General features: G+C 43.2%; 1 protein-coding gene across 2 annotated transcripts in view; it reads right to left on the reverse strand.

The window, feature by feature from the left end:
* Positions 1-12,500, reverse strand: part of LOC138968218 (ubinuclein-1-like) — a 56,383-nt gene that overhangs the window by 20,408 nt on the left and 23,475 nt on the right. For both annotated transcript variants that reach the window (XM_070340769.1, XM_070340768.1), the window contains exons 10-14: positions 12,019-12,079; positions 11,160-11,312; positions 10,575-10,718; positions 7,630-7,677; positions 2,978-5,077 (exon numbers count right to left, since the gene is read on the reverse strand). In XM_070340769.1, coding sequence (XP_070196870.1) covers positions 2,978-5,077; positions 7,630-7,677; positions 10,575-10,718; positions 11,160-11,312; positions 12,019-12,079 — 2,506 coding nt within the window. The remainder of the gene's footprint in view (positions 1-2,977; positions 5,078-7,629; positions 7,678-10,574; positions 10,719-11,159; positions 11,313-12,018; positions 12,080-12,500) is intronic.

The raw sequence follows: 12,500 nt of genomic DNA on the forward strand, positions 1-12,500 counted from the left end.
TTGAATAACGTTTTGTTTAAAACATGCTGCCGTAATGTCACATATTGTAATGTCACAATATTAAAATTGAATAACGTTTTGCTTAAACCATGCTGCCGTAAGGTCACATATTGTAATGTCACATTACCCGCTATTACGAGTTAGTCGTGTGACAGAGAGTTTTCTTGCACACGAGACTGTAGATGTCTCACGACGGCGTAGCCAAAGTGAGACAGCAGCAGTCAAGTGTGCAAGAAAACTCTCTGTCACACGACTAACTCGTAATAGCGATTATGTCTCACAGCATAGGCATAGAAAGACAGAAATTAGTTTTTGGGGACGAAATAACAGGCACAAAACAAGACTGAAAAACACAATTGCACTTTAATACATACCCTACACACGCATGCGCGCAGAAAATAGATTCAATGCGTTTCGAGTCTTTTCTGGTTGAATGCATTCAACAAAGTATCAACCAATGTTTCTGAATCTGTCAATGAAAAAAGATAAACTTATTTTGAACCAAACAGCATATACCAACGAAAGCTAAACACACAAACACACATGCGCCCTAACACAGATTGAATGCAAAGCGCGAACGAACACGGAGGATTTTTGTAGGTCAGGTCGTCGGAAAGTCCACCCGAAATGTTCCACAGGGGAACTGGTTGTGTTTGTATTGTTTATTTTCTCACAGTGATGTTGATGGTTTTTACAGTGCCGTTTTGAAAGAATATTTTCCGAATTTGGGGCACACTTTTGACTTTTGGTTCGTTTATCTCGTCGAAGTAACATTTGAGTGTTTCTAAATCAAAATCTTCCAACACTGCTGGTGCAGATTAGACCTGCCTGACTGTCTGCGTGCGTGTTAGAGCTGAAGACGAAGCCTCAATCGCCAAAGCGTCACCTATCTGTAGGTCCTGAGCATCGGATGTACGTTGATACGTGGTGAGATCCGCACGGAACTGTCTATGCAAATTTTCCTAGTCACAGGTGTAAGGTTCGATCTTTTCTTTAAAATTTCATCCTCTGTGTACGTAGCAAAGCGTTTCGCCATTTTCGGTTTTCGTTGCAGACGACGATAGTGAATGTAGTACCTATGGTTTTGTTTTGACCTTTCGTATTCAGGGTTCTTAATTGAAGCTTGGTAAAGGGAGCTTGTCGTGTAAGTGGAAAGTTGACGAAGCTTTTGAAAACAGAAATTGAATGAAGAAGAAAATGTGGCTTTCAGTTATATACAGGAGAACGGGGTTGGTGTTATTCTTTTTCCGTCAAACACGAAGTACACAGATAAAACGTGGTTGACTGACCAAGGCCTATTGGCACACTATTCAGAATGCACAACAAAATGTAACAACACTTTGAATTTGATACCCATTTTTCTACGTTCGTGATCACTTGAAATGAATACTGAAAACATAAGTGTTTAAGGTAGTGACTGAATGTATGTAAAGGTAAACATTTTCAGAAATAAATGCAGGATCAAAATAATTGATTTCGGCATCAAAGCGTGTAACATACAATCTTGCACACGTTTGCTTTAGTAGTGGCAAAGAAGGAATGCGTGTGACATATTGTAATGTCACATGTTGTAATGTCACAACACTAAAATTGAATACAGTTTTGTTTAAACCATGCTACTGTAAGTGTAATTGTCACATATTGTAATCAGTAATGTCACGATACTAAAATTGAATGTTTTCTCCCTTAAACCATGCTGCAGGAATGTCATTGTCACATATTGTAATGTCACGACACTAAAATTGAATAACGTTTTGTTTAAACCATGCTGCAGATATGTCACATATTGTAATGTCACAATATTAAAATTGAATAACGTTTAGTTTAAAACATGCTGCCGTAATGTCACATGTTGTAATGTCACAACACTAAAATTGAATACAGTTTTGTTTAAACCATGCTGCTGTAAGTGTAATGTCACATATTGTAATGTCATGATACTAAAACTAAAAAAAAAGTTTTGTTTAAACCATGCTGCAGTAATGTCACATGTCATAATGTCACGACACTAAAATTGAATAATGTTTTGTTTAAACCATGCTGCAGTAATGTCATTGTCACATATTGTAATGTCACGACACTTAAATTGAATATAGTTTTGTTTGAACCATGCTGCTGTGAGGAAGAAAAGAAAACAAGTCGCGTAAGGCGAAATTACTACATTTAGTCAAGCTGTGGAACTCACAGAATGAAACTGAACGTAGTCCGCCGCTAGTGCAAAAAGGCAGTGAAAGTGACGAGCCTGTTTGGCGCGGTTGCGCTGTGTTTCATAGCACGCTTTACTGTACCTCTCTTCGTTTTAACTTTCTGAGCGTGTTTTTAATCCAAACATATCATATCGATGTTTTTGGAATCAGGAACCGACAAGGAATAAGATGAAAGTGTTTTTAAAACGATTTCGGATATTTAATTTTAATCAAAATTTTTATATTGTTAATTTTCAGAGCTTGTTTTTAATCCAAATATAACATATTTATATGTTTTTGGAATCAGGAAATGATGAAGAATAAGATGAACATAAATTTGGATCGTTTTATAACAAAATTTTTTTTTACAATTTTCAGATTTTTAATGACCAAAGTCATTAATTAATTTTTAAGCCACCAAGCTGAAATGCAATACTGAAGTCCGGCCTTCGTCGAAGATTGCTTGACCAAAATTTCAATCAATTTGATTGAAAAATGAGGGTGTGATAGTGCCGCCTCAACTTTTACAAAAAGCCGGATATGACGTCATCAAAGACATTTATCGAAAAAAAGAAAAACGTCCGGGGATATCATTCCCAGAAACTCTCATGTAAAATTTCATAAAGATCGGTCCAGTAGTTTAGTCTGAATCGCTCTACACACACACACGCACAGACAGACAGACAGACACACACACACACACATACACCACGACCCTCGTCTCGATTCCCCCTCTACGTTAAAACATTTAGTCAAAACTTGACTAAATGTAAAAACTGAAAATAACTGACCTGTTGTTGTGGACAGCGCTGGCCGGAGATCCTTTCCTGACTTCGTTCTCGATCTGCTGATAGAGCGTCTGACTGATGGCTTGTCCCAGCGTCAACGCCATGCTCGCAGCGCCCGACAACTTCTGCGCCCCCTGGGGGACCGACACCAAACCATGTCCCGCTTCCGTTTTGTTCACTGCAGTCTGTGCCGCCGCAGAATTCCTTTGACCTTGAGAGGTCAGGTTGGTCGGTGAGGATCGCTGAAGCATGCTCTGACCTACTGACACTCGCTGAGGCGCACTGACCTGACCTTGACTGACACTGGCCTTCATGTTCTGACCTTGACCGACATTGACCTTCATGTTCTGACCTTGATCTACACTGACCTTCATGTTCTGACCTTGACCGACCTTCATGTTCTGACCTTGACTGACACTGGCCTTCATGTTCTGACCTTGACTGACACTGACCTTCACGTTCTGACCTTGGCTATGACCAACACTGGCTCTAACAAGAGGCTGTGAGACGGGGGTGTTCGAGTTTCTCTGGAAGGGTTGGGATGCGTGGGCCAAAGCAGGGGAGGAGGTGGGCTTTCTGTGGGCGGGGCTTGAGGCTGGACGAACGGCGCCTACTGAAGGGGAGGGGCTGGGGGCGGGCTTCCTCTGTGTAGGATCGGCGCCAGGACGGACAGTGACCGAACCTCGAGCAGGAGGGGGGGAGATCTGGGAAGGGGACTTCTGGGACTGGAATGTGGAGAGGAGGGAGCGGCCGCTGGTGCCTTGAGACAATGACCCTGACCCCTTGCCTGGCAAGGTCGTCTGTTGCGGAGACACCACGGCCTGCTGCTTGGCCCCTCCTGATGCTGTCTGCACTCTCACCGTGGTTGGAGACTGACGAGACATGACCTGGGGAGACTGTCTGCTGCCAGGAACAGCCCCGACCCCAGGCGACCTCTGAGTGTTGGGGGAGTGAGCAGGGACTGGGGATTGTCGGGGGGAGTGTGGGGGGACCGGTGACTGCCTCGACAGGTGAGCAGGGGCTGGCGACTGTCTGGGGAGGCTTGCTGCGCCTTGAGATAAAGCTGCTGCTCTGTTCCCTGAATCCTCCCCAACCAGTCGACTGCTTGAACCACCAGCAGCAGCAGACCTAGCGTCTATTTCGGCCTGTATCTGGGACAGAATCTGATCACGCACAAGATCACTCTTGCTCTTGCCCCCCCGTGACAGAGAATCACCCGAGTCCGCGCCCATCAAGAGGGCGGCCATTTTCTTGTACTGCACCGGCGGGAGCGACAGGGCATCAAGGCCGCTAGCACTGTTCGATGCAGAGAGGGGGAGTCCCGGGTGCGGGGCGTGTGCGGCAGGGGGAGGGGGAGGGGGAGGAGGGGCACTTGGAGCAGCCAGCTTCCTGGCCCTCTCCACCCCCACCAGGTCCTCCATGGACCAGTTGATCTGTCGCTTGTCGTCGGGCCGCACGGTGGACGAGGAGACCGTCTTGGACTGGACCTGCGTGATGTGCTGGGCCAGTAACGACGGGCCTGGTCTGGCCGAGGTGGAGGGCTGGGGGGTGCTGGTGTTGCTCGTAGTCAGGTACTTATTAAACTCGGCGAGAAAGGGGGAGAAAGAAGCAGCGTCTTTTCCCAGGGGGGTGGTGGGGGTCTTGGGGCCGGCGGACTTCAGAAAAGCGGCGCCTGCATCAATCCCAGGCTTCTTCAGCATCTCCGTCACTAAGTTCGGACGTCGCTCGCTCACAGACAACGCTGACTCCACTTTGGGCGACGACACCGCGGCAGCTACAGCGGCAGCAGTCGCTGCGGCTATAGCTTCCATGGAGTTAGGGGAAAACTTGAGGTTCTCGCCGGCCCCAGGCCCACCGCGTGACGTCCCTTCTGCGACGTCCAGAACAGTCGTCACAGCTTTCACCTTGTCCTTCCTAGGCATAGTGGGGGTAGGGTAGGGGTCGTCGTTGTCGCTGACTTCGATGACCTCTGTGGACGTGTTGGAGGGCAGGGGCGGCTGGGAGAGGCTGTCGTTTTGCTGGGGGTCACAGATGTTGGAGGAAGAGTTGGCATGCGGTGACGCCACCGACCTTGACACCAGTAGAGGGCGCTTCGGTTTCAGTCTGCGGAACAACACTGACATTAGATGTGAGACACAACGTTGCAGGATTAAAAACATTAACACAATACTAGTCCCAAAAATACGGTAGTCTAATACTTTATGTATTGAAATGTCCCAGACCACAAACTTATTGTGCAAATTATAGAAATTAATTTTGCACAGTGGACCCTCCTTTTCAGACCTAAAACAATGTGAGAAAATCAGGGGTGGGTTGCATGAGACGACTTAAGCTGGGCGGAAATGTGCTCAAAGTTGAGATGGTTGACTTTACGCCGAAAGCGCGAAAACCGGGGTGCATGAGCGGTCTTACGTTCGTTGAGCACAGCGTTTTTTGCTTAACTTTGAGCCTGCTCCCCCCCAGGCTTAACGCTGAGCTTGGCAGAGATAACAGACTTAACCAGCCAGTTGCCGCTTGCAAGATGATTTTTTAAAACCTTTTATCATTTGGTGCTATAATAGGTCGCACCAACTCGACGAAGTAAGACAACTTTCTTCTTTACTTCATCTGTGCCCGGCAACCAAAAGGTTTTGGTTTTGGTTTTCTTTAGGGTGAAATCTTTTTTTTTTTTTCATTTGTTGAAATATGTATTTATGTATTTATCTATTCAATCATTAATATATTTATAATTTGTTGTCTTTTTTTTATCTGTTAGAAATCATCTTTTGTTACCTAATGCTGTCTCTAATAGTTATAAGTGTTTTATAATTTGATTTTTTAAATTTTATTTATTTAATCTTTTTTTTTTTTTTTTTAATCTCACATTATATGACTTTGGTTTCTTTTCCTGTCTCTAATAGTTATATATAAGTGTTTTATAATTTGATTTTTTAAATTTTATTTATTTAATCTTTTTTTTAATTTTTTTTTTTTAATCTCACATTATATGACTTTGGTTTCTTTTCCTTCTATTTTGTTTTTACTTCATTTTTACATTTAGTCAAGTTTTAACTAAATGTTTTAAACGTAGAGGGGGGAATCGAGACGAGGGTGTGGTGCATGTGTGTGTGTGTGTGTGCCTGTGTGTGTGTAGAGCGATTGAGAGTAAACTACTGGACCGATCTTTATGAAATTTGACATGAGAGTTCCTGGGAATGATATCCCCGGACGTTTTTTCTTTTTTGCGATAAATGTCCTTGATGACGTCATATCCGGCTTTTTGTAAAAGTTGAGGCGGCACTGTCACACCCTCATTTTTCAATCAAATTGATTGAAATTTTGGCCAAGCAATCTTCGACGAAGGCCGGACTTCGGTATTGCATTTCAGCGTGGTGGCTTAAAAATTAATTAATGACTTTGGTCATTAAATATCTGAAAATTGTAAAAAAAAAAATGTGTTTATAAAACGATCCAAATTTACGTTCATCTTATTCTTTATGATGTTCTGATTCCAAAAACATATAAATATGTTATATTTGGATTAAAAACAAGCTCTGAAAATTATAAATATCAAAATTATCATCAAAATTAACTTTCCGAAATCGATTTAAAAACAATTTCATCTTATTCCTTGTCGGTTCCTGATTCTAAAAACATATAGATATGATATGTTTGGATTAAAAACACGCTCAGAAAGTTAAAACGAAGAGAGGTACGGTAAGGCGTGCTATGAAGCACTGCGCTACCACGTCAAACAGGCTCGTCACTTTCACTGCCTTTTGCACTAGCGGCGGACTACGTTCAGTTTCATTCTGTGAGTTCCACAGCTTGACTGAATGTAGTAATTTCGCCTTACGCGACTTGTTTATTTTGATATAATTCGTGGTTTTATGTAATTACTGTATTTTTATCTTCATTTTGTATTTACTTTTTTAATTTTTGGTCGATGTTTACCTTTTCAGTAGAGAGCGATTCAAAATCAAGAAGACAATCTTTATTTTTCTTCTACTCGATCCAACATGCATAATGCACAAAATAGTACTATAACGCCGTACGCTCTACTTTGTACTACACACAGCATCTCCTGTGTTGGTATGAGCGTGCGCTTCCTGATGCCGCAGAGTACATTATTGTGTAACAGACGGTCTCTGATGCGCCCTTTTCCCGCGAACCTACTAGACTGCAGTTTGCATTGGCTGTTGCTGACCACATTTCCCGTGACGTCATGGAATCTCCCACTAACGCTCTAAGTAAGTCGACAACGTCGACTTGCCCTCTTTCTCTGTTGAGTCGGCCCTAAAGACGGCTCATGCACCCCGACTTCGTTTCGTGCTTTGCGGATTCTTAACAGAGCAAGCTTTAGAGTAAAGTCGAACCGTTTGAGCTTGGAATTTGAGTTCTCTCATGCAACCCACCCCAGGTCTTAAAATGGAATAAATTTATTAGTCATTATGGAGAGAAAAAAAATTACAACAAAAAATTACAACAAAAAATTACAAAAAAACCAAAAAAACAAAATTGCAAAAAAAAATTACAACAAAATAACAGAAAAAGGGGGCGAGGTCTTAAAATAGTTGTGCTTGGGGGGGGGGGGGGGGGGGGTCCACTGTAATCTTAAAGAAAAGTCCATCAGACATGTTGAAGATTGTTTAAACATTTCCCTTTCCCTGACTTACGGGTTTGTCCAGTTGCCGTGCACAGAGCGGGTTTCCTTGTACAACATTCTGCAATTAAACAAATAAAACATAGTCACACATTCTGACAGTGCAGCCAACAAATAACCTACAATTAACCATATCCACATATCGAGGCTCTGGGAGTTACTTCCCTTGTTTTAGGAAGCAAACACACACAAATGCCGCCTAACAAGCGCTGTGCTTGGGGACAATGTAAAACGGATGATAGGTATCCTGAACGCTGTGTTGGCGTGAAATTCATCCCATTTGTGAAACCGGGAAAGCATCTGTACCATCTAGATCGCTGCCTTCGCTGGATAAAAGCCTGCAATCGCCCAGCTTACCAGTTGAACGTCAACACAATCAAGTCGTACACGTACATTTGCAGCAAGGTCAGATCTCGCACGACTTTGATTCAAGGCCTATTGCTAATTTTTTGATGGTTTGGTCTCAGTGTCACAAAAATATGACGATCTAATCAATCACTGATTTAAAAAAAAATAAGTATGTTGCCCTATATCCATTGACATTCTTAGTGAAATAGATCTATTTGAAATAGTATTTCACTGCCTCGACCGGCGAACTTGTTGCCGGCTGTATTGAGCTTGTGTGTTCGTGTAGGCTTTACTCAAAAAGTCAAAATCACAGTCGTCTCCGAAACAAGCAATAATCAGAGTTGGGGGGAAAACATTTCGTTTGTTCAGTTTTGTTTTGTTCTTGATAGTTTGTTTATCTCTCACACACACACACACACACACACACACACACACACACATACATACATACACAAACACACGCGCGCACGCACACACATTGCACGTACGCGCACATACACACACCTACTGAGATATGCCTAACATACACGCACGCTTGCAAACACACACATAATACGCAAACGCAGTTTAATTTCCTCAATACAAGGCGAAAGGCACACACACACCACACACAAATAAACACACACACGCAGTCCCACACACACACACAACCCTCACACACACAAATAAACCCACAAACGCAGTCAACCCCCCCCCCCCCCACACACACACAACCCTCACACACACAAATAAACCCACACACGCAGTCAACCCCCCCCCCCCACACACACACACAACCCTCACACACACAAATAAACACACACACGCAGTCCACCCCCCCCCCCACACACACACACACACACACAACCCTCTCTGACACACACACCCACCCAACCCCAGCGTCCAACTCAACTTTCACCAACAACCATACCCTACTCTCACTATCGCTCTCTCTCTCTCTCTCTCTCTCTCTCTCTCTCTCTCTCTCTCTCTCTCTCTCTCTCTCTCTCTCTCTCACACACACACACACACACACACAAGCACAGCCACACACACACACAGCACGCGCATACACACACACTGACACACATCACACACAGCACGCGCATATACACACACACTGACACACATCACACACACACACACCCACACACACCTTTCGCAGTTCGCTCACAGTTCTCTTTTCCATCGTCGCCATCTTCGAAGCTTGCTTCGCTTTTCAGGGGAGATAACCCGTTTATCACATTCGCTGCTGACTTGTGGGTCAAGGCTATTCTTGTTTATTGACCCCGCAAACAATAGAAAACAACAATCTTTCACCTGAAAGGTAGGCCGATTCCTACAAACAATAATAAACATCTATCTTTCACCTGAAAGGTAGGCTGATTCCTACAAACAATAATAATCATCTATCTTTCACCTGAAAGGTAGGCCGATTCCTACAAACAATAATAATCATCTATCTTTCACCTGAAAGGTAGGCTGATTCCTACAAACAATAATAATCATCTATCTTTCACCTGAAAGGTAGGCTGATTCCTACAAACAGAAGTGACCTCACACTATAAAAGAAAAGTACAGTAAAACAATTTGAGAAAATCAGATCTGAAAAATGAGGAAATCTTAAAATGATGGTAAATTTAGAGAGGTTATGAACAGAAAGTCTATAAAAGCGAGACCTTGAAATGGGGAAGTTTTTAATTGGGGGCTGACAGTAAACATTGTTGAGATTCATTCTGTGCGACGGCCAACTTCACGAAATAGGGAGCTATACAGGGAAAATGTCCGAGTTATGATCAAATGGTTGTGCACTAGTGATCAGATCTGGCCATGTACGCACATTATCTAATATCAATGTATTCCTACTATTTGTCGATGGCAAGGAAACACGAAAAGAGTAAAGGCCTAGCCAAATTTGTGTTACGCGACCAGCCACACTTGCATTATGCCATAGGAGTCTTGGTCGCATCCAAGCTTCTAGAAAGTGTGTCCACGCGGTTTTTGTTCTATTGCATAGGCAATGACGTTACTTTTGATCAAACGTAGTTAGGAAGTGACGTGGGTAGTCTCGAGGGGAGAAGAAAGGATTCGTGACAGAGACTCTGCTGAGAGTGGACGAATCAGTGTTGGGAGGACAACATTGGTGAACAACCCGCAATGCAGTGAACGTCAGGCTGTGTGTGACGTTAGGTTGGGGTTGACAGTAAACTTCATGCTGTGTTTGCATGACAGTGCATTTCATGCTGTGGTTGACAGCGAATTTCAGGCGGTGAAGGACAGTGACAGTAACGGTCAGGCTGTGTGTCACGATGACTAGATTTTCTGAAGAAGACATTAATGAGGTGGACCGATCAGTGTTAGCGAGTCAGCATTTTTTTTTATCAACGGGATCTGCGACAGTCTTTCGAGCAGCGTTTTGTGCGTGGCCTCACTATAACATCGTAAGGATAAAGCATGTTCTATTTCTTATGCAAGAAACACACATGAATGCATGCACGCACACACACATAACACACACTTGGACAGACAGACAGACAGACACAAGCACACACACACACATACACACTTGAACAAACAGAAAAACACACTGACAGACAGACAGACAGACAGACAGACAGACAGACATCTGACCTGGTCTGTATCCAGCCCTGAGGCCACAGCACCTTGACCTCATTGTCGAGAAAGGTCTTGAGGTAGTCCTCGGGCGCCTGGCTGCGGATCTTGTAGGTGTCAAACATACGCATCTTGATCCCCACGATCTGACACAGCAGTGACCTGGTGGGATAGACCAACAGACCAACATTAACACCCATAATCATAAAGCAAGAAAGATCACTTTACGGAACGTTTAATTAAAAACCCTACAAGACTATCAATTATGCACGTAATATTATTCTGATTGGCTTGACGTTCCATAATCTTAGATGCGGAAAAGCTGATTGCTCCAGCCGAATAAAAAACTGTTATCTGCCGAAAATTGTACATCAATCTTTAAGTTCAACCCCCGCAAAAAGCAATAAGTCGGACCCCCCTTTTAAAACTTCTGAGGGAATAGGGTCTTATAAAGGAGGGAGTCTTACAATGGAGGTAATTTTACAGAGGATATGAAGCGAAAATCTGAAAAAAAAATCTTAACAAAGAGCAAGTCTTAAATTGGAGGGGGGTCTCAAAAGAGAAGGTCCACTGTAGTGTGAAGTTTCCTTCAGGGGGACTGACTTGATTTCCGACGTCCACTTGAACTTCTTTCTGGGGTCGCGGTTTCCCTTGCGACTCTGACCCTCGGGCAGGATGCTCTTGTTGTCGTCGTCGCTCTCCGTGTTACCCCCCTCCTCCCTCTGAGATTCCTCCAGCTTGTCCTTGAACTCTTGTCTGAAACATCACACACATCATCACAGCAATGAACTCAACTGTGCAATGCATGCTTTCAAATGTTTCCCTCCCCTGTACTTGGACCTAAGGTAGTAAGCAGACCTACACACCCTTGTGAAGCTTCAAACGTAAATTCAGATTTTTTGTTGTTCATTTTTAGGGTAGCAAAGGATGTTCAAGTGTAGCATTGTCTGAAATGTATTCGCACATCCACATTTATGCTATCTCTAGCAAGAATATAAACTTTTTTTAAAGTTTAGCTAAAAAGCAGGAACATAATAATGCCCTTGACAGAGTGTCTGCTGTGCCACTCTTGTGATTATTTGTTTGAGCATAGCAACTCTAAGCTTGGCGTAACAGCATAGCTATTTGTCTTAAAAGATAGCATGTTACGCTGAAAGTGTAGCAGTTGGCAGCTCTGCCTAAGACTTAAATAACAAAACTTTCATTTCCAACCAATTCTAGTTTTACTCTCCTTTTGCCTTTAACACCTGCTTTTTATTTCTTCCTTTTTTTCGGGGTTGGGCCAATGGAAAGGGGATTTCTGTCAACATCAAATTTTAATGTCATTTTTGTCTCCGTAAACTTCAATGGACAAGCACCACCACCAAACGTGGTGACAGATATGAAATAAAAAGAAGATTTATAACAAAGAATTTCCCAGATGCAGAGTGAGTGAAAGTGAACAAAGAAAGCGACAGCGTACCTGGATCTCGCCACCTCCTGTTCATGCAGTTCCTGAAGACCGGGCATCACCTTATCGATTTCTGAAATCAATCACCACAAAATTATGAATAACTTTATCACTAAAAATGCTAACATAAAAAAAACACCAACAACTACAGAATCAAGCTTTCACTTTATCTTGTGCATGTTTTGCTTTGTCCAAGTGTACTTTTACATTCCACAAACATACCTTTTTTGCTTCTTTTTTTTAACTAATTGCCTAGTTCTGCACAACTTTAGGCATAGACCAAATAGCCTGGACCGCCAACTCGTCACGTGACCCTTCGAGGTTACGATGCTCGACTTTCAGGGGCGCTTAGCTTTAGGAGAGTTTCTACTTATTGCAGTGGAACTCCACTTTCAAGACCCCCCATTTTCAGACTCCCTCTCTTTTAAGACTTTCTTTTAAGACCCTCTTTTCTCGGACTTTCTGTTCATAACCTCTGTAAATTTACCCCCATT

This window comes from Littorina saxatilis, linkage group LG6, assembly GCF_037325665.1.
Source record: "Littorina saxatilis isolate snail1 linkage group LG6, US_GU_Lsax_2.0, whole genome shotgun sequence".
Lineage (NCBI taxonomy): Eukaryota > Metazoa > Mollusca > Gastropoda > Littorinimorpha > Littorinidae > Littorina > Littorina saxatilis.